We start from the raw sequence: 27,552 nt of genomic DNA, 5'->3' as shown, positions 1-27,552 counted from the left end.
CCCAGCAAGCGAACAGCTAAAATGAAATAGTCTGCACTGAAGTGCCAGCTTAACTAAACCTCCCTATTTGTGCCTTTCAACACATGCGACTTGTGAAGTAAATACCTACACAAATTTATTTATAAAGTTTTGTATAGCGCAAACATGACTCGGGTGGTTTTTAGAGCACTTCACATTTAGAGTAGGCAGGAGACAATAGTGGGCAAAGAACATTCGTTACAAATTAGTACATGGTGTGAGCATGATCCCAACGCAATTCAAAACGCTTAATATTTGAGATAGGACCGATCTAGTAATGGGAGAAGAGCAATCAATATATACAATATCGATATGTGCATAGCCTGCCAACACTGTTAAACCCCAGAGTACATGCATGTATTAGACAAAAACAGCATACATCCCAATCAGGTATTGGGAGAAGAACAAATCATACATAATACAAATATGAGCAATGGCCTGCTAACACTGTTATTCCCAGGTGTACAAACATGTAATCAATAATCGGAGCAACAGAAAAGAGGGCAGTAATGAAGGAGCAGAGCCAAGGCCTTTAGGGCAAGAACTTGATCATTAAGATTTTTTTCACTTCCTTTTTGAAAGAAGCGGTGGATGGGATTCGACAGACTTCTGGTGGAAGAGAGTTCCAAATCTTCGGGGCGATGCCAGAGAAAGCTCTGTTACTCAATCTCTTTTTGTGGAAAAGCTGTGGTTTCTGGAGCAGTGAGCTTCCACTTCAGGACAGACAGCCACCCCCTGATAATTCTATGTTGTGGGCCAGATAGATGGGGGTCTTGAAGCGCAGGGCCTCGTAAATCATGCACACAATCTTTAACTGCATTCTAGCTTCGTTAGGTGGCCGGTTTAAAGGCTTTAAGGCTGGCTATATGTGAGCATTTCTTTTGTACCAGTAATCAATCTGGCTGCTGAATTAATCGAAGCCCTAAGTGGGGCCAGGTTTTATTTGGGAAGACCACAGAGCGTGGAACTACAATAGTCGAGCCTTGGGAATACTAGAGCTTAAACTGCCCATTTAAAGTCTTCATGTGGAAGGAATAGTTTGAGATTCCTTAGTATCCTCATCTGGTGTTTAGCACCCTTGGTTATATTGCTGATATGATTCCGCATGTTCAGGTGCATGTCTAGGGTGATTCCTAGAGCTTTAGCAGACTCAATAATGTGGGGGGAGCAGCTGAAGGCTGTAAGCTGATTCATACAGAGGTCAATCTTGGGAGCATGGTTAGGGAGAGCGATGAGAAGGAGTTCTGGTTTGGAGGTGTTGAGCATGAGGTAGTTTTCAGTGAGCCAGTTTTGAGTGTTCAACAAGATGTAGTTGAGTGAAATAAAGGCTTCTGGAGAAGAGACTTTCAGAAAAAGTTGAGTGTCATCCGCATACATCTGAAAAAGAATGCTCACCACATTCAGGGTATTAGCTAATGGTTCCAAGAATAAGTTGAAGAGTATGGGTGAAAGGGCAGACCTGTGTGGAAGCCCCTATAGATACTGTAGAAGTCTGATATAGGGAGTGATTCACCTTGACTCTTTGAGATCTGTTGAGGAGGAAGGAAGTAAACCATTGCAATGCCAATGCAGTTAGTCCCATCCTGTGTTCTAGAATGGATAGTAGTTTGCTGTGGCTGACAGTGTCGAAGGCAGAAGACAGGTCAAGGAGAATCAGGAGGCAGGATTAATTTTGGTCTAGCAACTTCAAAATGTCATCCATGATGTGAGTGAGTGCAGATTCTGTGCTGTGACCTCTCTGAAAACCCAACTGATGTTGATCCAACAGTTGAAATTTCTCAATATGGGCGCAGAGTTGAGATTGCACACACTTTTCTAGACGTTTCGCCAGTGTAGGGATGTTGGAAATAGGACGGAAATTATTCAGGCCAGAACTGTCTGCATTAGTTTTTTTTAGAATGGGGATACTTGTGCTTCTTTTAGGCAGACAGGTTACATACCTTGCAATAGTGATGTATTTACAATCTCATCCCAGATGGGGAGGATGGCAGACTTAATTTCTATGAAAATGGGAGGTGGGAGAGGGTCGCTGAAGTGGTTAGATGGTTTGATCACAAGCAGAGTGTTGTTGATGTCACTTTCACTGAGGGGTGTAAAGGTGTGCCAAGAGGCATTGTTCTGTGGGCTAGAGCTAGGGGGGACAAGCAACTCCTGGATGGCAGTTGGAGCAGTGCACCCAGAAATTGGAAGAAGAGCCGTCTTTGATTCTAGGTCGGTATTGATGCTTTATGTTTTCTCTGCAAAGAAGGCGGCCAATTCATCGCAGGCAGGAGAGCCTTAACCAGGGTCATTGCGTATGGGAGCCTTGACCGAACAATTTTGAAACGTTTCTTGGGGCGGTTTTTGGCTTCATTAGGTTGGGAACTGGAGAATTTGGCTTTAGCACTCTTGATTTTTTTTTGTACGAGCTCCTGACTGCTCTGCGGTGGTTTAGGTGTTCGGTAGATGGTATGGATTTCCAGGATATTTCCGCTGCCCTTAGATAACGGCGTTCCGAGTTTAGGGTGTGGTTGTCTCACGGTTTGCAGATTTTGGAGGAGCCGTTTTTTTTGTTGTAAAGGGGCTATAGTGTCCATGATACCGGAGATCGAGGAATTATAAAAGTCTGTGAGGATATGAACATCAGTCATATCTGATTGGGAAGTCCAGGCCTTTGTGCAACAGGCTGCTAGCTCTTCGTGTTGACATTTCTGAGGTTCCTTTTCCATTGCTTCATTTTCTTGAATTGGTCACCCTCCGCGACTACCTCTGTGTTAATGAAGAAGATGCGGTAGTGGTCGGATCAGTCGCATGGGATAATGGAGTCCAGTGTGATGGTGCTATCTCTGGAAATGATGAGGTCCAGAATTTCTCCCTTGTTCTGAGTAGAGGTGTCACAGAATTGTCAGTTTATGATCCAATAGGAAGGATTTAAGACAATTCACTGCTTGATCGTTGAGGTTAGACCAGTGGAGGTTGAAGTCTCCCAAGAAGATTTGGGACACTAGAGGGTCATCATTGGGTGAGATGATTTCCATTAAATGCTCAATGAAGGAAAGATTGTCTCCGGGGAGGGGGGGGGTTAGTTGGGAGGGGGATGTACCAGAATGAGTGTAGTTTGCAGGCAGAGGGTTTTTTTTTACTGGAAATGTTGATGCAAAGTTATTCACTGGAGAATGGAGTAGTTATTTTTGATTGTGTAACTGAGTGTATTTAGGTTAATACAGGCTATTCCTCCACCCTGTTTCATAGATCTGTATATACGAATGTCATGGCTAGGTGGGACTAGAAGGTCAAAGAAGGGGGTAGAGGAGCAGTTTAGCCAGGTTTCAGTCAGGATAATGATGTCAAGATCGTTGGTTAGGATGGGATCATAGATGTCGGGGCATGTTTACTCGCTGATCTGCAGTTGAGAAAAAGTATGCATTTCAATTAATCAGTCAAGTAAGAAGTGGGAGTCTGAAGAATGTTGATGCGCTTGAGGTTGTCATTATTTATGCCTCTCAGGTTGGGGGAGGATTCTCTGTAAGGGTTAGCATGAATTGCTTGGATTTGCCTAGGTCAGGACTTATCAGTGCCTAAGGGTTGGGAATAGTAGAGGAGTAGATCCCGGATATCACTGATCGAAAGATCAGCCTTCGGTCTTCTAGGGCAGTAGGGGACATTTGGGAGGAGTAAAGTTTCAAAGTATGGAGAAAGGTGTGCGTGCCAGGAGCAGGAGCTGCACCAGTAAGGACGCTGGGTCGATTCCTTATAGTACTAAGGGTTCTAAGTAGAGGGAGATGTTCGATAGTGATGGCTTTCAAATCCTGGAGTTCCATCGTGAGAAGGTGCAGGTGGCTTGAGATCTCATCCAGACGAGCGTCCCAGTCTCAGTGTTGGTTGTTGGATAAGGGTTGAGTGGGGATTTCCGGAAGGAGTTGTGGGGTCTTGATGGATAGCTGAGGGGCCGGAGTGGCCATGGGATAGTCGGCGGAGCAGGTGAGTCAGTGCAGCCTAGTGGATTACCCATTAGAGAGGAGAGGGGGGACGTGGGTATAATGCGGATGATAGGGCTTAGGTGGGGCGGATGGCATGTGGACATGGAGTGGTAGCATGGGTTGGGTGGAATAGGTTCCCAGGAGGGCAGGAGACTGGACACAAACTGGGCTGAGGGCAAATTAGGGGGAGATCAACCAAGGAAGTTCACAAGGAGAGAGATGAAGCAGTGGAGCGAGAGAGAATCCTCCAGCAAGGGTCTCATAATGTAACCATGTGGAGATCGGGGAAGTGAATGACGCTGTGGGTCGAAAAGCTGATTAATTCTCTGATATTGTGGATTTTGTAGGCTCTGGAGATATGAGTGAGTGGACTGAATAGCACAGTGATCGCCTAAGGTGTGAGGAGGGATATGTGTGGTTGGTGTCACAATGCTTATTCAGTCGCAAAGATTTGGTGAGTTACATTAACAGACTGTATCATCATGCCTTAATAAAGATGAGCTGACCATGTCAATCTCCGCACCAGAATAGACCTCTGATATTTCTTTATCAAGTCATTTATTCCTAGGTCTATGGCAAATGCAGAAGCAATGTGTATGCAAATTATCTCTTGGTAAAGCAAATCATATGCATTTAAATTGTAATCAATTTTCAATTTAGGTGAGACTACTTGAAGTTGTGACTGCTGAGGCGGTAACCTTGCAGCAGGCCTTTGTTTCAGAAGAAAACACTGAGAATTGCCCAGAACAGTCGATCCATCATAGTGTCTGACCCGGAAGTGCATGCGAGTACATCTGGGTCAGGCAGAGATGGGACATCTTAGCAGCTGGTGACCTCTGCTGCAGCTTGTTCACACAGAAGGACACAACACAAAATCATGACACTAAATATACCCCGGTAATCAATAACATACTATATTTACCATTTTGAACACTCTGACATTGAGAATACAACTGTCAGTAGACAGTGTAATGTGACTGGTTAGTGAGTGGAGTGGTGGACAGCTTACCAAGGAAGTCTCTACTCTTCACAGAATGTCTCCTGATGCATACATTTTACTTAGAGAAATGGGTTAGTACTTTTATCTGCGAAATTGTTAAGGTTACATTATTCAAACATTTCTAATGTTTATTTATTTTTGTTACTAAAAAAAAATCTTGTGAATAAACATACTGACAGGCCTGGGGAGTAGGCCTGTGCTCACAAACATATACATTTGTGGGTATTCACAGCTCCTTGCAACCTCTTACCTCATGAAAACGGTTGGAAATCTACTCCTAACAAGGGCAGCAGTAAATGTTTTCCATCTTTTGAAGGTAAATCAGAAGACCTCATAAATTTGTTAGGATGTAAAATGAGGGTCTTCCAAACATGAAAAAGTTTCCATGTAGAGATTTTAACCGTTTACCCTTTACTTAAAAATCATTCCACAAATGTGATGCCAACCACTCTTGATATTGTGCAGAATGTTCAAGGGTGCAGCGAAGGGAAACCAGTCACTGTGCAGCAAAAGATGGCCTGCATTGTCCAAACTGAAAAGCCACAAGGATTTTTTGTGGAGAATGTCTGGATATCTGCGACTTCTGCCATCTGGAAACTTGCGACTGCTGGAGGTTTCCAAGCACAACATGGGGATTGTTGGTGAATTCAAAAAGGAGTAATTCTACATCCAAGCAAAGTCTTAACGTAACAGATTTACTCATTTGAGAATTCATCTCCATATATTTTTACCTTCTTCAAATATCCCTTTTACTGCACTAGTGTCATAGAGATAATATCTTCAGTTCATCCTTCAGATCACCTTCACGCATATGGGGTTTCTGTTTAAACTCACTGATAGGTTTCATACACTGAATATATTTTCCAGGCAGGTTGGCCATGCAGACTTCCGGCCATCTAAAAAAGTCTGACATTTAACACAACAAGAACAGGCAGTATATTTTCTGGTAAATGTTCATGTCTCCTAAATTCCTATTTCCAATGTGAAGATGATTCTGCCAAGGAAACGGTCGTTGTTGTTGTCGTTTATAATGTCCTTGCCGTTTAGCTTACACTGGACGGTTATTTGACGATTGTTCCTCACTTCCGTAAAGTGCAGGGCCACCAAAGGAGATGTGTAATTAACCTTAAAGGAAAGGAAAGAAGAAAATACATCTGATCAACTAATAGCACATTATACAATGGCCTCCGTTCATACTTTAATTTTAATATTATTCTCATACTTTAATTTTAATATTATTCTTAGTAAATAAGATTTCCCTACACAGTGCTTCTCGTTAACTCTGCAGAGGGACATCTTGGTCGGAATTAATGGTCCCGGAAGGTAGCTCACCGTGACTTAATCTGGATTACGTCATTATCAGTTGTTCTCATAGGATGGAAAGCAACTTGAACCCAGTGGTGGCTGCCTCGGAACGGGGTGGTGGGCCAGAGGAGGAAGAAAAATAAATAAAATACACTTACCTTTGGCCGCCACCACCTCTCCTTTGTCCTCACTCAGGCATGCAGCAGGAACGGAAGCACCTAGGCTCCCGGACTCTCCCAGCCAATTACAACGCTGCATGGGCAGTGTCGTGATTGGTCTGAGTGGCCTGGTTGGCTGCTCAGGCAGTGCCTGGGAATGTTCTCCACCTGGCTGTGCAACACATCCTGGTGGAGAACATGCTAAGTGCGCATGACTCAGCCAAACAGTCATGCGCACTTAGGGAGCACAAACCACTCCTCACTCTGACGAGGTCAGCCCTGCCCTATCCGACCTGACTCCGAATACCGCAAGGACAAATCAAAATGATAATAGCATTTTGCTATTATCATTTTTTTTTTTTGCATTGCTCGAGGGGCAGTGGGCCAACGCTCCTCCGCATTAGCGGAGGAGCCGCCACTGCGATGACGAACCTGGCAATACTGGGTCCAATAACAATAATGCATGTTTTTCCCTCTTCCCCGGGCATTAACGGGCCTAAATCTGCAAGCATTTACCATATGCTTGAAATAGGTGTTAAATGGTACAGGGGCCTTTTTGTTGTTGTGCCTTGGGTTGAAAGCGGGGCAGGGAGCGTTGGAAGGAAAGGATTCTTTCGTTCTTGTTCCGATGGGGGAGTTTCTTCTGCTCGCCTCATACTGTAGGATGAAGGTGGCCGGCACGGCAGTCGCCTGCCGCTCCTCGGGTAGCTCCGGATTCGTTGTCTCGGGGCCCAAGGTTATTTGTACCGGAGTTTGGGGACCTTTGTACAGAAACACCGGTTTAATACACTGCCCGGAGCTGTTTGCCCAGTATGTTTGCCTAAGCTAATAATGCATTTGATTATTTGCGCTGCTGTCATTTAAATCTGTTATTGAATTGAACATTTTATATTGCTCACTAGAACCCTGCGCAGCGGCTGCCTGAGCCGGCTACCGGCGCAGGTGTTTTCATGACGCAGCATTGTATTTATTTACTGCTTCCGTTTTTTGTCTCTCACAGCTCCTCTTGCTCCCAGTGCCTTCCTTTACCCCGCTGGGGCCGACCTCGCTCTATGTTATTCTGCTCTCAGGGCCTGGGTTTTCTTAGTAGTGCCGTCACACCATTAAAAGACTGTATCGTTAGGAGCATGTGACCTATTTTATTATTAACACAGGCTTTTACTTGTTCTGTTAACAATTAATAGGTAGCCAGTGCATTACTTTTGCATCCACAGGCCATGCCTTCCCTGGGGCTCTGGCAGACTTGTAATATTTTTTGTCGCATTACATGCCCGAAGCTCCACTTAAAAGGCCGCGGCTGGTGCAATTTAATGTCGCGCACAGAATGCCAAGGCTGTGTAGATAGACCTAAATCAACCTCTGGCCTCTTTAATCCCCTCACCCTTCCAGGCACCCCCTCACCCTTCACCTCACTCTGGCACAACATAAGATCCACCGACAACCACCTTATCTTCAGAAAACTACTCAAGATCTGGCTCTTCCTCACATAAGCACCATACGGAAATAGAAATTTACAGCATATCCCTCTGTATATTAGCATTTGTTTTCACTATAGATATGTACCTATCTTTGTGTATTACTTTATAAAACATGTAAAACAAATATGTTGTTAAGAGAAGAAAAAAATAATAATAATCATCAATAAATAAAAATCATTTTTGGTCTACATGTACATACTTTCATTGTACATCTATGTACCTTCCATGTACTTGGATCTGTGTGTCTGTTACTATTCTCCTGCAATAGCATATCCAATGCACTACCCTATCTCTCATCCTGTGCCTCTATCAATATATTTAATCTAAATATACTTACTTTTTATGTATCTATATACTTTTAATGTACTTATGGATCTATATACTTATCTCTTTCTTTTAATTTAGCATTTCCAATGCACTAGCCTATTTCTCACCCTATACTTCACTCAATATATCTTCTAGCCCAACCTTCTGACTCCTCTCAAACTTCTTTCTACTACTCCTTCTAATACACAACCCTATCTCTCATTCTATAGATCTATCAATATATCCTCTACATCCACTCTCTCATTTATCCTAAACCCCATACCACTACTATGATTGCCAAAATAACCTTTTCTAGACTCTCTCCTGCTCTACCCCTCCTTGCATCATCTGACACCTCTTTACTACACCGATCCCCTAAAACAAACATTTCTAAACTCTCCCCTCTGACTCCTTCCCTCCAAAACTCCTTTTTACTCATCCAAAAGCCTCTTCCTACTGCTAAGACTTTAAAAAATAAAAATAAAAAAATCCTTCAATCTTCTATGCCTCCACTATCCTTTTTCAATAAAAATTAACAGACTAACATGTTTCACTTCTCAAATTCCATATTCCATATTCAACTATACTAATATACTGCCCAAATAACTGAATAACATATCTACTACTCAAATTACTTCATATTTATACTATACTAATTTTCAACACTAATCCTTTATGGGTTCCGGAGTGGCGTGCTACTCGCCAGAAAAGCGCTTCAACGCCCATCAGGGGTAACAAGTGCTATATGAAAGCAAATCTTTCTTCCCCTTTTATCCATCCGCTATCCTTCTCACTCCAAGTAACAGACTAATATCCACCACTGAAATTACCTCATATTTCACCATATTAATTCACCACTAATCCTCTATAGGCTCCCTGAATAGCATGCGTCAACAAGCGAGCGATAAATAAATACAAACCTTTGTCCTACTCTATCCTTCTGCTATCATTCCAAATCCAAATAACTGATTAACCTATCCACCACTTAAAATGTACTTGCATGTTTCACTATACTAATTCAACACTAATCCTCTGTGGGTCCCGGAGTAGCGTGCTACCTGCCGAAACAGCGCTTCGATGCCTCGTCCGGGGTAGTAAGCGCTATATAAATGCAATTACAATACAATACAATACAATGTTCCTACTTTCTTGCTTTGTGATGGTTTTTTCAATCAATCTCTTCCCCCGTCATTCTAATTTTGTGTGTTTTTCCCTTTCTTGCTCTCCTAAGTACCAGAAGGACCGTCATTTGTAAATTGTATTTTGCACTTTGGCACTGAAAAACCTGCACGTTGCACATTCTTGGGCTTATTGGGGAAATAGAATTTAATATCTGTTTATCTGCTCTTTTTCAAAATTGCTCTACTTGTGATGTGTTCAATGCTCTTTTCCAGATATCATTCATTCCTTTTGTCCCGCCTGCAATACGACGGTTACTCTCGGGATGCTGAAAGGGTTGGACCATCATCAGTAACTGTAGCGTCTAGTAAAAGATTTTCTCGGACTCGAGGGCTAGCTGTGTGCTGATAAACGCTAGGTCATTGGTCAAGCAACATTTAGAATTTTCTGAATTACTAGATGAATACCAAGATGATTTGGTTCTTGTCACTGAAACCTGGGTGGATTAGTCATCAGGCCCAGAGATGACAATTGTGGTACCCTCTGATTATGTAATTTTCAGATTGGACAGACCCCACAAGAAGGGTGGAGGAATAGTGGTTATTTATCACAACTCCTTCCCTGCTGTCTTCTCTCCAGCCTGGTTCGAGCTCGAAGCCCTCCTGTTCAATGTCGAACTAACCAATACGCAGTGATTTAAATGAAGTCATTTAATACCGTCTGCCGGGATAAACCCCCTTTATTCATGCAATTGAGTTACTTTTGGAATCCTCTCCGACCAAGTCAGATTTTACCATGTTAGGTGACTACAACTTCCATTTATAGAATCAATCGGAGCCGGATACTGACCTTTTGGTCAACACTCTGTCCTCTTTTGGATTCACCCAGTTGATTGGTGGTTCCACGTACAAGGCGGGTCATACACTTGATGGCATTTTTACCAACTATCATACCCTCACTACCCCTACTACACATCCCCTAACTTGTTCTGACCATGAGGCAATATCTTGAAATATCAATCTGGCCGGTAAATTTCCCGCTGCCACAACTACTGGAAAATCCTTTGTTTCTCATACATGGCATTAAGATTCAAGCCTCGGAGCCCAGCACTTTTCTGGCTGATTCTCATCCGGAAAAGACCAGGGACATTGATCGAATGTCAGCACATTTTTCGGTTGGGCTGAAAGTTGCAGCTAATGAATTAGCCCCTTCAAACATCAAATTATCCAGGAGTAGCAAGCCCTTAGCATTATGGTTTAACAATACTTTAAAGGCTGCTAAACAAGAGTGGCGTAGGCAGGAGTGAAATTGGAGGAGAGCTTAAGACCCGATAGAAAAAGAAAAATACAAGCAAAGTATATCACAATATAAAAAACCTCTGATCAGCGGGAAAATCTGCATTTTTCTCTAAGCAGATTAAATCTGCTAGTAATTCAAGTAACTGCAAACACAACAATGATGGACAGAATGTGGATCAATGTCACACATTCACCCCAGTCCAAAGATCTGGGCCCAAATCCATCGTTTTTCCACTCCACACCACCCTGGGTTAGACAATGGCGATATGCAAATCAGCGCTGACCCTGTGCCCAATGGGAACAGTCCAGTCCGAACTACAAAAGCCATGTCCTTCCCAGAACGGAAACAAGCATCCGAGGACCGGCCCGGTTTCGAGGTAACACCTCTCATCAGCCCGGCTAGCTTGATTCCAGTGGTGTGGAGTAACTGGGACTCACGTCTGAGCATCCCCAGTACACTTAGAGCGGTAACTGCAAACACAACAATGATGGACAGAATGTGGATCAATGTCACACATTCACCCCAGTCCAAAGATCTGGGCCCAAATCCATCGTTTTTCCACTCCACACCACCCTGGGTTAGACAATGGCGATATGCAAATCAGCGCTGACCCTGTGCCCAATGGGAACAGTCCAGTCCGAACTACAAAAGCCATGTCCTTCCCAGAACGGAAACAAGCATCCGAGGACCGGCCCGGTTTCGAGGTAACACCTCTCATCAGCCCGGCTAGCTTGATTCCAGTGGTGTGGAGTAACTGGGACTCACGTCTGAGCATCCCCAGTACACTTAGAGCGGTAACTGCAAACACAACAATGATGGACAGAATGTGGATCAATGTCACACATTCACCCCAGTCCAAAAATCTGGGCCCAAATCCATCGTTTTTCCACTCCACACCACCCTGGGTTAGACAATGGCGATATGCAAATCAGCGTTGACCCTGTGCCCAATGGGAACAGTCCAGTCCGAACTACAAAAGCCATGTCCTTCCCAGAACGGAAACAAGCATCCGAGGACCGGCCCGGTTTCGAGGTAACACCTCTCATCAGCCCGGCTAGCTTGATTCCAGTGGTGTGGAGTAACTGGGACTCACGTCTGAGCATCCCCAGTACACTTAGAGCGGTAACTGCAAACACAACAATGATGGACAGAATGTGGATCAATGTCACACATTCACCCCAGTCCAAAAATCTGGGCCCAAATCCATCGTTTTTCCACTCCACACCACCCTGGGTTAGACAATGGCGATATGCAAATCAGCGCTGACCCTGTGCCCAATGGGAACAGTCCAGTCCGAACTACAAAAGCCATGTCTCAGGGTCAGCGCTGATTTGCATATCGCCATTGTCTAACCCAGGGTGGTGTGGAGTGGAAAAACGATGGATTTGGGCCCAGATCTTTGGACTGGGGTGAATGTGTGACATTGATCCACATTCTGTCCATCACTGTTGTGTTTGCAAAGTAATTCAAGTAAGGCACTGTTCGAAACGGTTTCTAAACTTTCTTCGCTAGCCACTAGGAAATCAACATGTAGTAGCCAGACTTTCAGTAATGAGCTAGCGTTTTTTTTTTTAAACAGAAAGTGGAGGTAATCTTTAATACATTTTCTACCAGTTTTATTAAAGAACAGGGCAGTAGCGATATCAGACCAATGGTCCTTGGTAGGATCTTCTTTAGGGATTTTGCCCATCTGACTCAGGATCAAGCCAGGTTGGCCATCCCTAGTATAAAATCTGGGTCTCCCTCCGACCCATGTCTGCCCGAGATCATGCATCTAGTACCTGACTCAGTGGCCCCCTACCTGGCCATGATCTTTAATGCCATGTTTAGTTCTAGAGTATTCGGGAGGTTCTTCCACTGCTGAAAAACCCAACTTAAACATGCTGGACCCAAATAGTTATAGGCCCATCTATAGGCTCCCATTCCCAGCTAAGCTGGTAGAGAAGGCCACAAATGCACAGTTGCCCATGATCTTGGAAGCTAATCATTTGCTAGATGATGCACAGTTTGGCTTCCGAAGTGGTCACAGCACGGAGTGGATGATGATTGTGGCCACAGAGGAAATCAAGGCCACAGTGGATAGGGGTGGCAATACCTCCCTTAGCCTACTTGATTTGAATGCAGCATTTGATAGGGTCAATCATGATCTCCTGATTGACCGGTTACGGAGCTTAGGGAGTGAGGGCATAACCTTGGCCCAGCTGCGTTCTGTTTTTTACAGAGCATTATCAACCTGTTTCCTTGGAAGAGTGTACATCTAAACCCTTTTTGTTACAACGCCGGGTCCCACAGGGGTCCTCGCTGAGTCCGACTCTGTTCAACTTGTTTGTTACACCGCTGGCAACCTTGATCAAGGCCTTTGGGTGGGTTGTCGTTAGTTTCTTACGCTGATGACAGGCAGATATAGGTATCGCTGTCCAAAAAGGACCCAGATATTAGTAATACCTTTCGGTATTATATGAGCGCAGTCTGCTCATGGATGGGCAAAACTGTCATATATTGAATTCTTCTAAGACAGAAGTCCTCCTATTTGGCAACAACATCTCTTTCTGACCACTTTGTGGTGGCCAGAGGAGTGCAGCTGTCTTCCGACATTAGCCTAGAAGGTCCGAAACCCCTGTGTTTTGATCAATGATAGATTAACATTCAAAGAACAGTTGTTACCGCAAAACAAGCCCAATTTCTTGCAGAAAGAGAACTAATGAATAGGAAAAAGCTCTATTTCCTGCAGAAAAAGAACTGATTGTTGGTGTGACGTCGTCGGCGGACATCTTGAGTGTGAAATTTTCAGCTCGGGTAAACTAACAGATTAAAGAATGAAAGAGAACTTATGCTTCGCGTAATGTCTGCTGGACATTTTAAAGAAGGAAGTCTCTCTGGAACCTTATAGTTTGTGAGGAGAATTCAGTCACAGTCACGGGCACAAAAACATTGGAGTCAAAGTTTTTGGAACAGCTGATGAGTGCTTGCTGTCACGGTGACAAAATAATGATAATGTTCACTGCAAGAGTAATGAAGATGAAAATAAGACAAATAAGTTACAAGTTGAAAAGAAGAATATTGTGACATTTCAAGGTAATTGTTTTCGGTGTGGTAGGTTTGGGCATATGGCCAATGCAAAGGATTGCCCTGCTCTCAAGGTGATCTGCAGTGTATGTGGGAGAAGAGGACATTATGGGAAAAATTGTCGTTTCTGGTACAGGAGAGACAACAGGAATGAGATAAAAGAAGTTACTTTCCAAGTAAATGAGTGTGGTGTGGAACATCCCTCAGAGTGGGTTAAGGTGGGTGATGTAAAGATTAAGATGAAATTTGATTCATGTTCTCACCTCACCTTTATATCCAAGCAAGTATTTCAAAGAAAATTTTCAATTAAAATTAAATTAATGAAATCAGATGTCAGACCCACAGGCTACGGTGGAACACCCATTAAAATGTTAGGTTATTTTATGGATTGTATTGAATGCAATGGGAGATTTATTGATGCCAAAATGTATGTGGCAGGGAAAGGAGACAACTTGTTGAGTTGGACTCATCAAGCTCGTTTAGGAATTATTCTAAATCCTAATGCCAAGCCTTCTGTACAAGTACAATCTGTAGAAAGTCTGGGAAAAAAGTTTGTGATGGAATTTGAAGAATTGTTGAGTGACACATTAGGTTGTCTAAAAGGTTATAAACACCAGATCAAACTGAAGCTTTGTGCAAAGCCAGTTGCTGCAAACGTGAGACGGATTCCCATCAGTGTTCAGGAGGCAGTACAAAATGAAATTGATAAATTACTAGCCTCTGGGGTTAATGAGCCAGTAGAAGCAACTGAATGGTTGGCTCCCATAGTTGTAGCGCATATGGCCAACAATGAAATTAGTTTATGTGTGGATCTTTGCGCTCTAAACAAAGAGGTGGTAGTCAATAAATTCCCACTTCCTAATATAGAGGAGTTGGTCTCAACGTTATATGGAGCGTTTTATTTTACTACATTAGATATGGCATCGGCATATCACCAGGTGCCCCTCAGTAAAGACTCACACGAGCTGATTGCTTTTATAACACCCATGGGAGCGTTTACGTATTTGAGGATGCCGTTCGGGTTAGTGTCTGCTGCCTCTGTATTTCAGAGAATCATGCATGATCTATTTAAGGGCATACCAGGTGTCAGATGCTATCAAGATGACGTTTTGATCTGTGGTAATAACATTGAGGAGCATGATGACAGAGTAACATAAGTACTAAGGAAAATGCTTAAAGCAGGTTTATCCCTACGATGTGAAAAATGTAAGTTTGGTGTTACTGAACTTGATTATCTGGGGCATCACATCTCCAAAGATGGTGTAAGACCTAAAAAAGAGCTCATAGTGACCATAGAGATGTTGAAGGAACCATGTTCAAAAGAAGAACTTTCTTCTTTTTTGGGCATGGCTAAATGTTATAGTAAATACATTAAGAATTTTGCTGACAAGACCGTTCATCTCAGAAGTTTAATGTGTAAGAATTTTGAATTTGTGTGGAGTGTGGATAGGAGTTTACAGATTAAGAAAGATCTTAAAAATGCATCAAATTTACAGGCCTTTAAACCGGGTGATCCCACGTATATAGTAACTGATGCCAGTAAAAAAGGTCTAGGTGCTCTACTTTTTCAGTTGTGTAATGGTCATGAGGAGTTGATTGCATGTGCTTCAAGCACTGGCAATTTTTTGGGCAATCAACAAATTTAAGAATTTTGTGTGGGGTACCCCTTTTGTAGTCAGATCAGATCATAAGGACATTTTTGGAAAAAAAGGCCTAGATTCCATCTCTTCCAGGATTAGAAGGTGGGTCATTTCTTTACAGGAGTACAACTTTAAGTTTGAATATATTCCTGGAAGTACAAATGTGTCCGCAGACTGTCTGTCACGTTTAGTGGATAATGTAGAAACAACGGATCTTTCTGGAGAGGATGGGCAGTATGAAGAAGAATTTGAAGTAAAGGTGTGTGACATAACTTTAGGTGCTATAAAAGAGGATGAATGGAAGGAAGAATTAAATAAAGACAATGAGTTGTTGGCAGTGATGAATTTGTTATCACAGAATAAGACTAACAGTCTTAGTAAACCATGGTCATTAGTGTCTCATGAATTAGCTATTGTTGATGGGGTTCTAACTAGAGGCACAAGATTAATTCCACCTGAAAGTTTAAGGAGCAACATTGTAAAAATGGCACACGAAGGACATATGGACATTTCTAAAACAAAAGAATGCACCAGACAACATTTTTGGTGGCCTGGTCTGGATTTAATGGTGGAACGTGCTGTTCGTGATTGTGTCTCTTGTCAATTGAGTGATAAAGTACTCAAGCCAAGACATCCACCAATGGTTTGCAGGAAATTGTCAATATGTCCTTGGGATGAAGTAGCCATTGACATTGTGGGTCCTTTACATGGTGAACAACAAACTCCTTATTTAATTGTTTTGACGGATTTATACTCTCAATGGGTTGAAGTCAGTTCTGTGAGGGAGAAAACAACTCGATGTATTATTACGTTTTTAGAATCTATTTTTAAACGTGAGAGTTTTCCTAATTCATTTCTCTCGCGCAATGGACCTCAATTCTGTTCTGGTGAAATGGAAGAATATCTACTTAAGTGTGGTATATTACATAAAATAATTTAATTATATCATCCTGAATCTAAAGGTGCCCTTTGAGATCCAACAAAACTTTGAAGGAGAGCATTCGATTGGCAAGAGTTAACTGTCTTGATTGGAGGAAGGAGTTACAAAATCGCATTTCAGCTTACAGATTTACTCCACATTCTACTCCTTTTGAATTATTCAGAGGAAGGTCTTCTAATACTAGTTTGGGTCCAGGTTGAATGATCTTGGATAAAGGTATAAAGAACAATGACATTGGTAAGTGGAGAGACAAAGAGTTATCTCTTCAGAGGAAAAGGAAAATCTATGTTGATGCTCGAAGGTCAAGTAAAGTTACCCATTTCAAGGCTGGTGACAAAGTCAAAATTAAGGCTCCTGTAGGGTGCCAGAATTGGTCCAAATCTTCTAGTGTGAAAACTGTTATTAAACTTTTAAAAAATGCAGTAAAAACGGATGATGGGCGTATTTGGAACCACAGTCGTGCTGTTTATGTGGGTTTGGATGAAACATTTGACCCTGAACCTAAAGTGTCTGTTGGGGATTCATCTGATGCTTGTTCAAATTCTGAGTCAACTCGCAGGGGTAATAGGGTTCACAAAATCCCTAATTATCTGCGAGATTATGTGAGATGTTAACTTTTCTTTTAGTTTATCTAATATGTTAATTTACCATTTCCAGTTTTGTATTTCAAATGTAAGAAGGAAGAAGTGTGATGTGACCTAGTTCCACGCTCTGTGTTCCAGCATGGAACTAGGTCCACTGTGGGGTTCGACAGCTTGACAGTTGGTGACTGCAGGCTGATGGATGAGGTTGTTTAATAAATACCTCTTAACAACTTTACGTTTTTTATGCTGCTTACTTTGTCACAGAAGGTCCCTAGATTCCCTTTGGCCTCACAAGCCATTAGGGGCTACATTGGCTTCCAGTAAAGAAGAGGATATTTTTCAAGGGTCTTTGCATTTCTTTCAAGGCTCTCTTTGGTCTAGGGCCACCATATTTGAAGGAAAGGTTTAATTGGTAAGGACCTGGCAGGGCTCTTCGCTCAAGCTTTGCAAGATATCCGGTCGTCCCCCCATGAAGCTGTCCGCCTGGGGAGACAGAAGTTTTGTCATCTGTACTGCTTATAACTAAAACCGTCTCCCTCAGGACCTGAGAGTAGCCACCCTCTATCAAGTTTCAGGAAATCTCTGAAAACCTAGCTGTTTAGTCATGATTCGTTTATTAGTTGTTTTAGTTACTGGTCACTGGTAAGCGCCAAGAGGCCTCTGGGTGATAGCTGCGCTCTATACATTTTAAATCAAATCAAATATCTAAGTCTGGAAAATTGCCAGTCCGAAAAAATAGGTGCTGGTGGCCCCACTGGCAACCACCTGCTCAAATTAACTATTGATCTCTGGTGCTTCAGTAATATAGGCTATCCTTTTCTTAGCAATGTGGTCCCACCTGCGGTTTTTATCAGTATTCACCATTTTATGTGTCATTTAGTTATTTTTATTTTAGTAGTAAAACATTTTCAGGACCTAGGAGTTTTGTATCTCAAAATGAGGGTGGACACATTTTCAGGAATAATCCTTATAACTTTACTAATATACAGTCTTTAGTGGTGTATTCAGTCAAATGTGACACCTTATCCTGTACTAAAAATATTTCAAAGGAAATTGAAGATTCCTTATTACAAGCCTTCTAAAAGTCTCCCCCGCTCCCTTCTGTGGGAGAAAAAAGAAAACACTGACCATGTTCTTAATCAGCACAAAATTGAACAACAAATAAACATACTGTTGTTGTTTAGGACCCTGTTTGCTCTTAGCTAACAGATGTTGGGAGGACCGAAAAGAAATTGACGAGTTAAACATTTAACCATCAACATGGCTACCTCTTCTGCAGAGTCTTCAACGGGTGAAGGAGATTCCCTAATGACTAGTGTCCACCTAGACCCTAAGGTCAAGAAGTGCAGGCTTCAACAACAACTATTCAATTTCCAATTAACATAATTCATATCACTGATACTGACGATGGTAATTGAAATGGTATCAGAAATACTTGTAATGACTTGTTGGATAATGATGATCACCCTTGGTTTTATTCTGCTGATGTTTTTTAAACAGCTTTGGCTTGTCACTTCTGTTCCTCAAATGTATTTATTTAACAGAAATTTGTGGTTCCCTGATTTAGTTGCAGCGTTGCCTTACCCTCCATTTTAATAATGCAGAAAGATTGTAATATAGTGTGTAAATAGTTTGATGGAGAGAGGTGAAGGGCCCAACTACTTTCACAGCCTGAACCTGCCAGAGAAAAACATGAATTCTGTTGAATTTTGGAGATGGGGTTTTATCAATGGCAATCCTTCTCCACAAGGGCAAAGAGGAGTCCTGATATCTTATGTCAGTAGAGGACACTGAGACCTCAACAAATGTGCAAATTGAAAATATTAGGGAAACCCATTAAAGTGTTGATCTGCACAGGGGCATCTGTCAACTTGATGGACATGCAACAGTACAGAGCAACATGCTCCTGTCCCAAGCTAAGGCCTACATGTACGAAGATATAAGTCTACAGTGGGCAAGAGCCCCTGCCTCTAGCAGGAACTTTGAGGTACAAGTGCCACACAAAGCCGATTAAAAAGACACTATATTCCAAGTAACTGTAGAAGGAGTGGGACACTACTGAGTTGTCACACTGCTCAGGGCCTAGGTCTAGTTTTCTTTGCCAAAGAAGTCTACACATGCCACATTGAAAACAGGTTAAAGTACCTTACCCACTTATTCTGAGGCCTAGACTGGCTTAAAGATACCATCATCAAACTGCATAAATACATAATAATACAGTTAGTAGACCTGCAGCACAAGAGAGTGCCCTTTCACCTGGATCTGCTGGTGAAGAAAGAGCTGAAGAGCCTCCAGGAATTGTACATAGGTATGTGGTGCCCGAGCCAGGCCGTCAGAAGGAAGTGTCACATAACCCTCTCAATGGGTGACATCGCTGACCTCAATAGGCACAATGGCTTTCCAAACTAGATCTGAAATCAGACACCTCCAGCTACTGTTACACCCCGAGAGTAGGTACATCACAGCATTTAATACACCTGATCCTCAGCGGGAACACAAGTTTGAACTCTGGCCTCTCCTCTGCCGCAGAGGGGTTTCAGAATGCCTTGAGAGATCCTGTTGAGGCTAAAATGGGTTCTCACTATAAGTGATGATAGCCTAGCATTCTCCAAAACTGTTGAAGAACATTATCAACAAGCCTTCAAGGGATATTAAACGGTGTCTTGACCTTACAAATGCAATTGTGTACCACATCAAATTCTTTGAATATGTATTTTCAAATGAAGAAAGAATGTTTGTAGCTCTGAAAGTCTAATGGCATCAGGAATGCCCCCCTCAACAATAGAGTTGCAAAGCTTCCTTGGTATTGCCAACTATTGTGGACGAGTCTTACCCAATTTGGCAATGATGGCTATAACAGTGAGAGCTCTCACAAATGTGAGAGCTCCATGGGAATGGGGGCCTGTGCACAAAGAGTCATTTCGCAAAGTCAAGAAAGCATTCCTGCACAGCGCCATGGTGTAGTGTATTTTGACACCTAATATTACACAGAAATAGTCATAGATGCAAGCATCATGGGACTAGAGGTGCCCCTCATGAACTTTTTTGCAGACACATCCTAACACCCCTCCCCAGAACTGAAAAGTGGGTCATCCAATTACAAAAGTATAGATTCTCTGTCTACCACCCTGACATCAACAGACCTGCTTACTATGTATCAATACACCCAAAGGAGTTGACAGCAGCGGCTCACAGCCAATTGGAAGAGACAGAGGAATACATAAAGACAATATCCCAAGCTGCGTGCGCCAATGCCAAGAACCAGGAAAAAATAGCCATTGACTTGTTTCAGGACGAATATCTCCAAAATGTGAAGCAAGCCTTGCAACAACACCCCTGGAAAAAACTTTCTAGAAAACACTCCATAGCACACCAGGCAAGCCTGTGACACCCTCTTGAGATTATAGTGAGCTGGGACCAAGTGGAGTGCTACAAAAGAAGGACTAATCCTCAAGAGGCGGAAGATAGTAGTTAATGAGCATTGCAAGCAACATTAAAGGCTCTAGCACATCAAGGGTACCGAGGCCCACTAAGTAAAGTCAAGCCTATGAGAGAAACTATGGTTCCAGTGAATGGAGGAGGCCACCGAGGAGATAGTGAAAAAGTATCAGGTCTGCCAACTCAACGAGGGCACAGAAAGACCTGCTTCGATCATCAAAGAACGGCACATGACACAATTGACCAATGTCAGCATGGAATTTGGCTGCTTCCCTGAATGGGGACGGAAAGTTGTGATGGACACTCACACAAAGTTTCAGCTGGTGGAATTGATGTCCAAGCGTTCAACCACCTCAAGCCCAAAATCAAACACGTCATTGCCATCTTCGGTTTACCACATAAAATAAGAACTGATAATGGGCCTGCTTTTCAAGGAGGTTAATCCAAGACTCCCATGATCAATTAGGCATCCACTATTGATGCATCACCATACCTAATAGCTATGTAGAGCACTTAATGCACAACCTCAATAAATTCCTGTGGATTGGGGGTGGACCAGGGTAAGGACTACCCCAAACTTTCTGAGAATATGTAGAAACACCCTACATTACACTGCTAAATGTTTGTCTGCAACTATCATATTTGGCTCAGCAACAATGGACACCTCCCCAGAAACCTTTCAGTGGTGACCCTGCCGGCCTGAACAAAACTACCAGGCAAGAAAGGCAAGAGGAGAATAACTAAGAAGCAAGACAACGGAGACTAGTTATGCTGACGCCATTATATCACATGACCTCGTCCTTATAATAGACCTCTATCTAGGTTGGAAATTCTGGTGCACCCTATGAAAATGGGTGCTGGACTGTCACCTTGTTAATGGCCCACTGTTGGGGGTGCTAGGGTTGTGGAGACAGGGCCTCGAAATATCTTGTGGTTTTAGAGACTATCAGGGGTCAGGAAAAAGACAACTCTTTAGCCCGCAAACACATCTATCCGTGTGGAGGGCTATTGCCGATGTGGAGTGTGGGAATGGCCTGATATTGCACAAGGCTTTCTACACATGGACCCCAGCTCCTAAGGACATGAAGAACACATGCCAAACCAAGGCATTTCCAACAAGGCGGTGACCCTGTCAGGTGTAAGAAAAGAGCCTCGACAAAGGAGCCAAAATGATGACTTAAAACTTAACCTAAGACTCAAGGGTGTAGCTTCAGGGCAGTATTTGGGGTGTAACCCCCCCCCCCCCAAATAAAAGCATTCTTGGCTTGGGGGTTGGGGGTTGGGTCTGGGGCACTCAAATGGGCCTGCTGTGTCTGTGTCGGTTTCTCGTATGGGTCAAAAATAAAAGACAAAACTGTGACTTTTGATGTAAAACAGGAGAGAGAGATGAGATATACATCTGGTGGCTGAATTTCAAAATGTGAAAACAGATAACATGAAATCAATACCGGCTTCAGTGATTGTCCAAATTGTGTGATCATAGGCAAACATTTTATTTCACAGAGCCTTCTTTTTCTTTATTACCACTTATGAGAGCAAAATGAATACTTGAGTTTAGGATGCACGAGGTACAAGCACCTCTTATGTTTGATTTAATAGACTATAGTGTTTTCCATCTATAATAAGAATCTAGGCCATATTTGGGGTTTACAGGACTACTGACTTGCCTCTTAGTTCTCTAATGACGTTATTTGGCCAAGGTGAGGGACAAGCTAATAATGTTTCCAAGTTCATGTTTAAGTACAAGGGCCATCAGCCACTTGATAATATGATTTGTGAAAGGTGAGGATTGGAAACATGGAGCACTGCTGACATGCACCGATTGGACAACTTATTATTATTATTAAATTACACTTGTATAGCGCTATCTACCCGGAGGCCTCGTAGCGCTTATGACTGAAACTTTATTAGCGCGGGCTCAGGGCAGATCAGCATGATTTCGCATACAAGTGTGTTTTCAGGGCTTTCCTGAAGGAGAGATGATTAGTAGTTTCCCGGAGGGGTAAAGGGAGGGTATTCCAGAGCTTGGCCGCGGTGTATGAAAAAGAGCGGCCGCCCCAGCGGGTTTTCCTGACTCTGATGGAGGTGGCCAACTGGAGGGAACCAGAGCGGAGGGGGCGCGAAGGGACATAGGGAGTGACCAAGGTCTGTAGAATTGCGGGGCCAGTGTGATGAAAGGCCTTGTGTAGAATACACATAGCCTTGAACTGTACTCTCGCTGCAATAGGGAGCCAATGGAGTTCTCTTAAGGCATTCCTAGCTGACTGCCAGCGAGGAAGATTGTAGAGTAAACGGGCCGCACTGTTTTGGGTGACTTGGAGCTTTTGGATGACAAAGGCGGGTGCTCCCATAAAGAGAGCGTTCCCATAGTCCAGGCGCGATAGTATAAGGGCCTGGACCAGGATCCTCCTGGCCTGGAATGGAAGCAGGGGGAGCACCTTCCGCAACATCCTCATCAACCCAAAACAGGTGTACCATTAAGGCTTCTCGTAGCAGAGACAAGGAAAATGTGTGCGCAGTGAAAACATATTTAAAATAAGTGAGCCCCTGGCAGGGACTCCACGCCATTTTGTTGTACATGACCGTAGTCATGAGTTCCCAGGCAGAAATACCAGGCCCAGGTGGGGTAGATTTGGGGGGGGGTGTTAATGAATGACACCATTCCCCCCTCTCCACCCCCTGAATGCTTTCTTAGTTGATACCTGTGTTTTGAGGCACCAAGTCTGTCTGTGTCGGGTTTTCTCGTAGTTCCCATTTGACTAAATGCTTTTAACTTTTTCATTTTTGGGAGCGGAAACTTTTTGAATGGGTGCAAATTTACAATTTTTTTAGAATTCACAAACATTGGTAGAAGTTGGCTTGGAAAGCTGCACCAGTCTCAGGATTCCAGGCTTACTACTCGCAAACTGTCACGGAAAAGATGATGGGATGAATGCTTGCAAATAGCTCAACTAGTGGCAAACGCTCAGGATAGTATTCCAACCCATCGTTTTTCGGCCACTGTGTCGCTGTAGACAGCGATCCACCTAATGCAAATCTGTATTGACCTAGGTCCTCATGGAAACAGTCCATCCCAAACCTTGATCATCTCACCATTCCATTCTGCACTCACTGTTTTGTTATCTGAGAAGTTTGAGAGTCACACCCCCTAGTCTCACTGACTAAGCTATGTACCTGAAGAGACTATGGGGCATAATTACTAAGATTTTACGCCCTGTTTGTGTCACATAAGTAATGCAAATTGGTGCAAAATCTTTTTGTCCGATTTTTTTCCAGCACTAAACTTGTTCAGCAATGGAAATAAAGCGAAAGTAATGCGAAAGCACCTAGGGGTCACACCAGGGGTGGTGCATGGACGTTCCATGAACCCAACCAAGGTTTCTGACGGTAAACTCAATTTTCTAAATAAAGTAGACAGAGTTTAGTGTCAGAAAATGTCACACCCTTCAACCAGGCGCTATGAAGGAGAAATTATTTTTTTCTCCTTTATTTTCCGACTTTGCATGTATGCTGCACTGTACAGCATACATACAAAGTGCGAAAATGTTTAAAATTATTCTAAGCATAGCAGTACAAATCAGCGGCTTAACTCATGGAGACACCCTTGCACTATGGCACAAAGGTGTCTCCGTGGTGCACGGCAACTAATTTCAGCGCTAGGGAGAGGGGAGGAGAGTGCCATATTTCAGTAAATTTGGGGCACTCTTGCTCTCTCCTTCTAAAGCAGCGCAGCATTTGCGGCTGCTGCACTGCTCTGTTTGAGAAATTTGTAAATCTGGACCGAAGTGTGTTACTTTATATGGTGGGAGCATTTATTTATGAGTTCAGTTTACATTCCAAAGAAGGGAAGGGATGTAGTGAACCACCCAGCAGCCGTGGTGGGATCAGGTCCCACTTCACCCGCACCCTACTGCTGGGGCGTGGCAAAGAGGGTCTTCTTACTGGCCTCCCCAAATACCAACTGTCCCCCCTTAAATCTGTTTTCCATTCAGCAGCTCCTTTCATATATGGGGCTAAAAGAAGCAACCACATCACACCCTTGTTATCCACCCTCCGCTGGCTTCCCATCGAGGCAAGATCTATCTACAAGACTGCCTGTATCACCCACAAAACCTTGCAATCCCCCTCTCCTCGCTACCTGGCGAATAAACTGAAACTCTCTGGAGGCTCTAGACCACCACGCAATGTGGAAAATCTATTGCTTGAACCTCCCACTTTCAAGAAGGATGGGTCGATGGCCCAATCCTCAAGTTCAAAACTCTTAGTCTCATGCATAGAATAAAATGGGGAAATGCACCCAAATACCTCCAAACCCTAGTGCATACCTACACGCCGGACCGTTGCTTGCGATCCTCCACCCAAGGCCTTTTCTGTGTTCCCAAAACACGCCGAGCAAGGATGGGAGGACGATCCTTCGCCCTTCTAGGTCCCAAGCTCTGGAACTCTCTCCCACAACCTCTCCGCTTAGAAACTCGCTACAGTCATTTCCTTAAAGCCATCAAGACCTGGCTATTCAACCAGTAGCTTGCCCCGGACTCTTCCCTGAGACTTTTTCCTCCCTCTTGGGTCAGTATCTTCTAGCGCCGGGAAACCCTTTTTGGGTAGCTGTCGCGCTCAATAAGCTCATTAAATAAAAAATAAATCCTTTTCAGGCAACGCGGTGAGAATCTGGAACTCACTGCCGCCTCAGCTCCGGACCACCACCTCTTCCCATGCCTTCAAAACTGACCTCAAAGCTCTCTTCCTTCAAAGACACTTCCAAATTTAATTCACGCCCTCTCTATTATCTGAAGGAAGTCCTTCCATTATAGGAAATTCTGTTCTACATGACTATAGAAGTGCCTTCGCAATGTGTTCTTGTGGTTTGAGAGTCTGCCATTTATTACAGCATTATACTTCTACTTGTAATGTATCGTTTGCTACCTCTTGTATTTTGTTTGCTTTTGATACATGCACAGTTGACACCATTGCTTCATGTAACGTAACGTTTGTTCGTGTGTTTTGAGTATCTGCCATTTAGTGCAGTATTATACCTCCACTTGTACTTTGTACGCTTTTGTAACTTACACACATGTCACTTTTTTTCCCTCTTGTAACGTATCGTTTGCTACCTCTTGTATTTTGTTTGCTCGATACATGCACAGGACACTCAAGAGTAACAGTGCGTAACAGTGCGCGCTAGTACAAATTTACTATAACATAACATGCACAATTGTCACTATTGCCTCATGTAACGTAACGTTTGCTTTTGTAACATGCTCACTTGTAATATTTCGTCATGTTTCACTACTGTTCCTATTGTGAAGCGCTCTGACACCTTCGGGTAAAGTCCGCGCTATATAAAAAAGTATTAAATAAATAAATAAATAAATAAATAAACAAAGGGTTAATACGGGGAATTAGTACTTGCTGGTGGTCCAGTCTAGATAGTGACGCAATGTAGGTGCCTCTGTGCCAGCGCGGCACGAGCCGTAGTTAGGGTCTGCTCCACCGCACTTACAGGCAGTAGTGTGTTCTAAGAAGCAGGCTTACCAATGTTTGTTTCAAGGAAAAACTCAATTAGTAGCATTTAGTAGAAAAAAGAAAGATCCCTCTGTTTTATCTGTGCTTTATCTATGCCTTTCCTACCAGTAGATACCGTACGACTGTAGATATGTTGTTTATCATGCACTGTGGTGTGGAGGCCGTAAATATAAACCGCAATATTGCAGATCCTTTGGGAAGAGGAAAGAATCCTAGTACAACACTGCCCTCTACTGACAAACGAACATTATTCCGCATAATTGTACAAATGCTAACTTGCCTGAAATATATACATTTCACTGCCAAGAAATAGCTGATCGCAGTTCAGTTAAAACACTGTCCCCTCAATCATTATGGTATTTCATTTCCATAAGCACTTTTTATGCGCTTTGTACCATTTCATATCGGTGAAATATCGTTTTGGAATTAATTTTCAAAATAATTGTACCCAATTGGATTGCTCGCAGTTGTCTTGTTTTTGTGAATCTTCCCCGACTCCTAGTGACACGCATTAATATGCTTTTCTCCCTTCATGGAAAAGGGTTTAAGAAATCTGACACCCTCCCGCTAGGAGAACTCCTGGTGGTTGCGGGAGATATGAACCAGGTCCTAGACCCAGCCATTGACAAACACCCACACAGGCAGGGCCATAAGTCAAACAAGGGAAACATCCTGAAAAACCTCTGCGCCAAACTCAACCTCAGAGACCCATGGCGTCTCCAAAACCCAGATGCTAGAGAGTACACTTTCTATTCAAACCCCCACAACTCCTACAGCAGGATAGACCACATCCTCATATCCGACACGCACACCCACCTCATAGACCACACCGAAATTGGCCCTAGGAGTACCTCAGATCACTCACACATAAGCACCACGCTTTCAGGGAAACATAATGAGAGGCCTACCCGCAGATGGCGCTTTGACGACAGTCTGCTGGGTGAGACCTCAACCAGGGCAGAGATCGAAACATCGATCAAAGAATACCTGAGGATTAACGACACCCTCGAGACAGATAGGGACCTGCTATGGGATGCTTTAAAGGCCACTATCAGAGGGACAGTAATGAGCATAAAATGGAGGATAAACAAAGACAGGAACAAAAAAATTACTGAACTGGAAACAGAAATCAAAAGCCTAGAGAGGGGACACATAGCTAATCTGGAAGATAAGAACACCCTCACAACCCTAACCAAACGCAAGTACGAACTAAACAGAATCCTAAGTGAAAGGGCGGGCACCGGGATTAATAAATACAAAGGCATCAACCTATGCACAGCCAACAAAGCGGGGAAAAACCTGGCATCATACCTCAAAGGGAAACAGAAACAGCATTCAATAGGGGCCATCAAAGACAAGAACAACAAATCCCAAACTGCAAACAAAGAGATCCTGGAAGTGTTCAAAAACTTCTACGAGGAACTCTATACAAAAGACGACACCCTTCAGAGGGACAGGGGGGAAAAACTCCTAGCAAGCCTTGCCACACCAACGCTATCAGATAAAGAAAGAGACACCCTAGAAATGAACATAACAGAGGATGAGATAGGGAGAGCCACAGCGAGCCTCAAGGACAACAAAGCACCAGGACCGGACGGCTTCACGGCCGGCTTCTACAAGCATTACCTACACATCCTAAGACCCACAATGAAAGAGGTCTACACGAAATGTGTTCAGCAAGGACGCATGACTCCGACTATGGCAGAAGCCAATATAATA

General features: G+C 43.2%; 1 protein-coding gene across 1 annotated transcript in view; it reads right to left on the bottom strand.

The window, feature by feature from the left end:
- Window positions 1–5,131: 5,131 nt before the first annotated feature.
- Window positions 5,132–27,552, bottom strand: part of LOC144827787 (protein ATP1B4-like) — a 224,936-nt gene continuing 202,515 nt past the window's right edge. The window contains exon 9 of the mRNA XM_078685973.1: window positions 5,132–6,102. Within this exon, the coding sequence (XP_078542099.1) occupies window positions 5,941–6,102 (162 nt within the window). The 3' untranslated portion in view covers window positions 5,132–5,940. The remainder of the gene's footprint in view (window positions 6,103–27,552) is intronic.

This window comes from Lissotriton helveticus, chromosome 4_1, assembly GCF_964261635.1.
Source record: "Lissotriton helveticus chromosome 4_1, aLisHel1.1, whole genome shotgun sequence".
NCBI lineage: Eukaryota > Metazoa > Chordata > Amphibia > Caudata > Salamandridae > Lissotriton > Lissotriton helveticus.
This window is presented reverse-complemented; position numbering and strand designations above follow the sequence as displayed.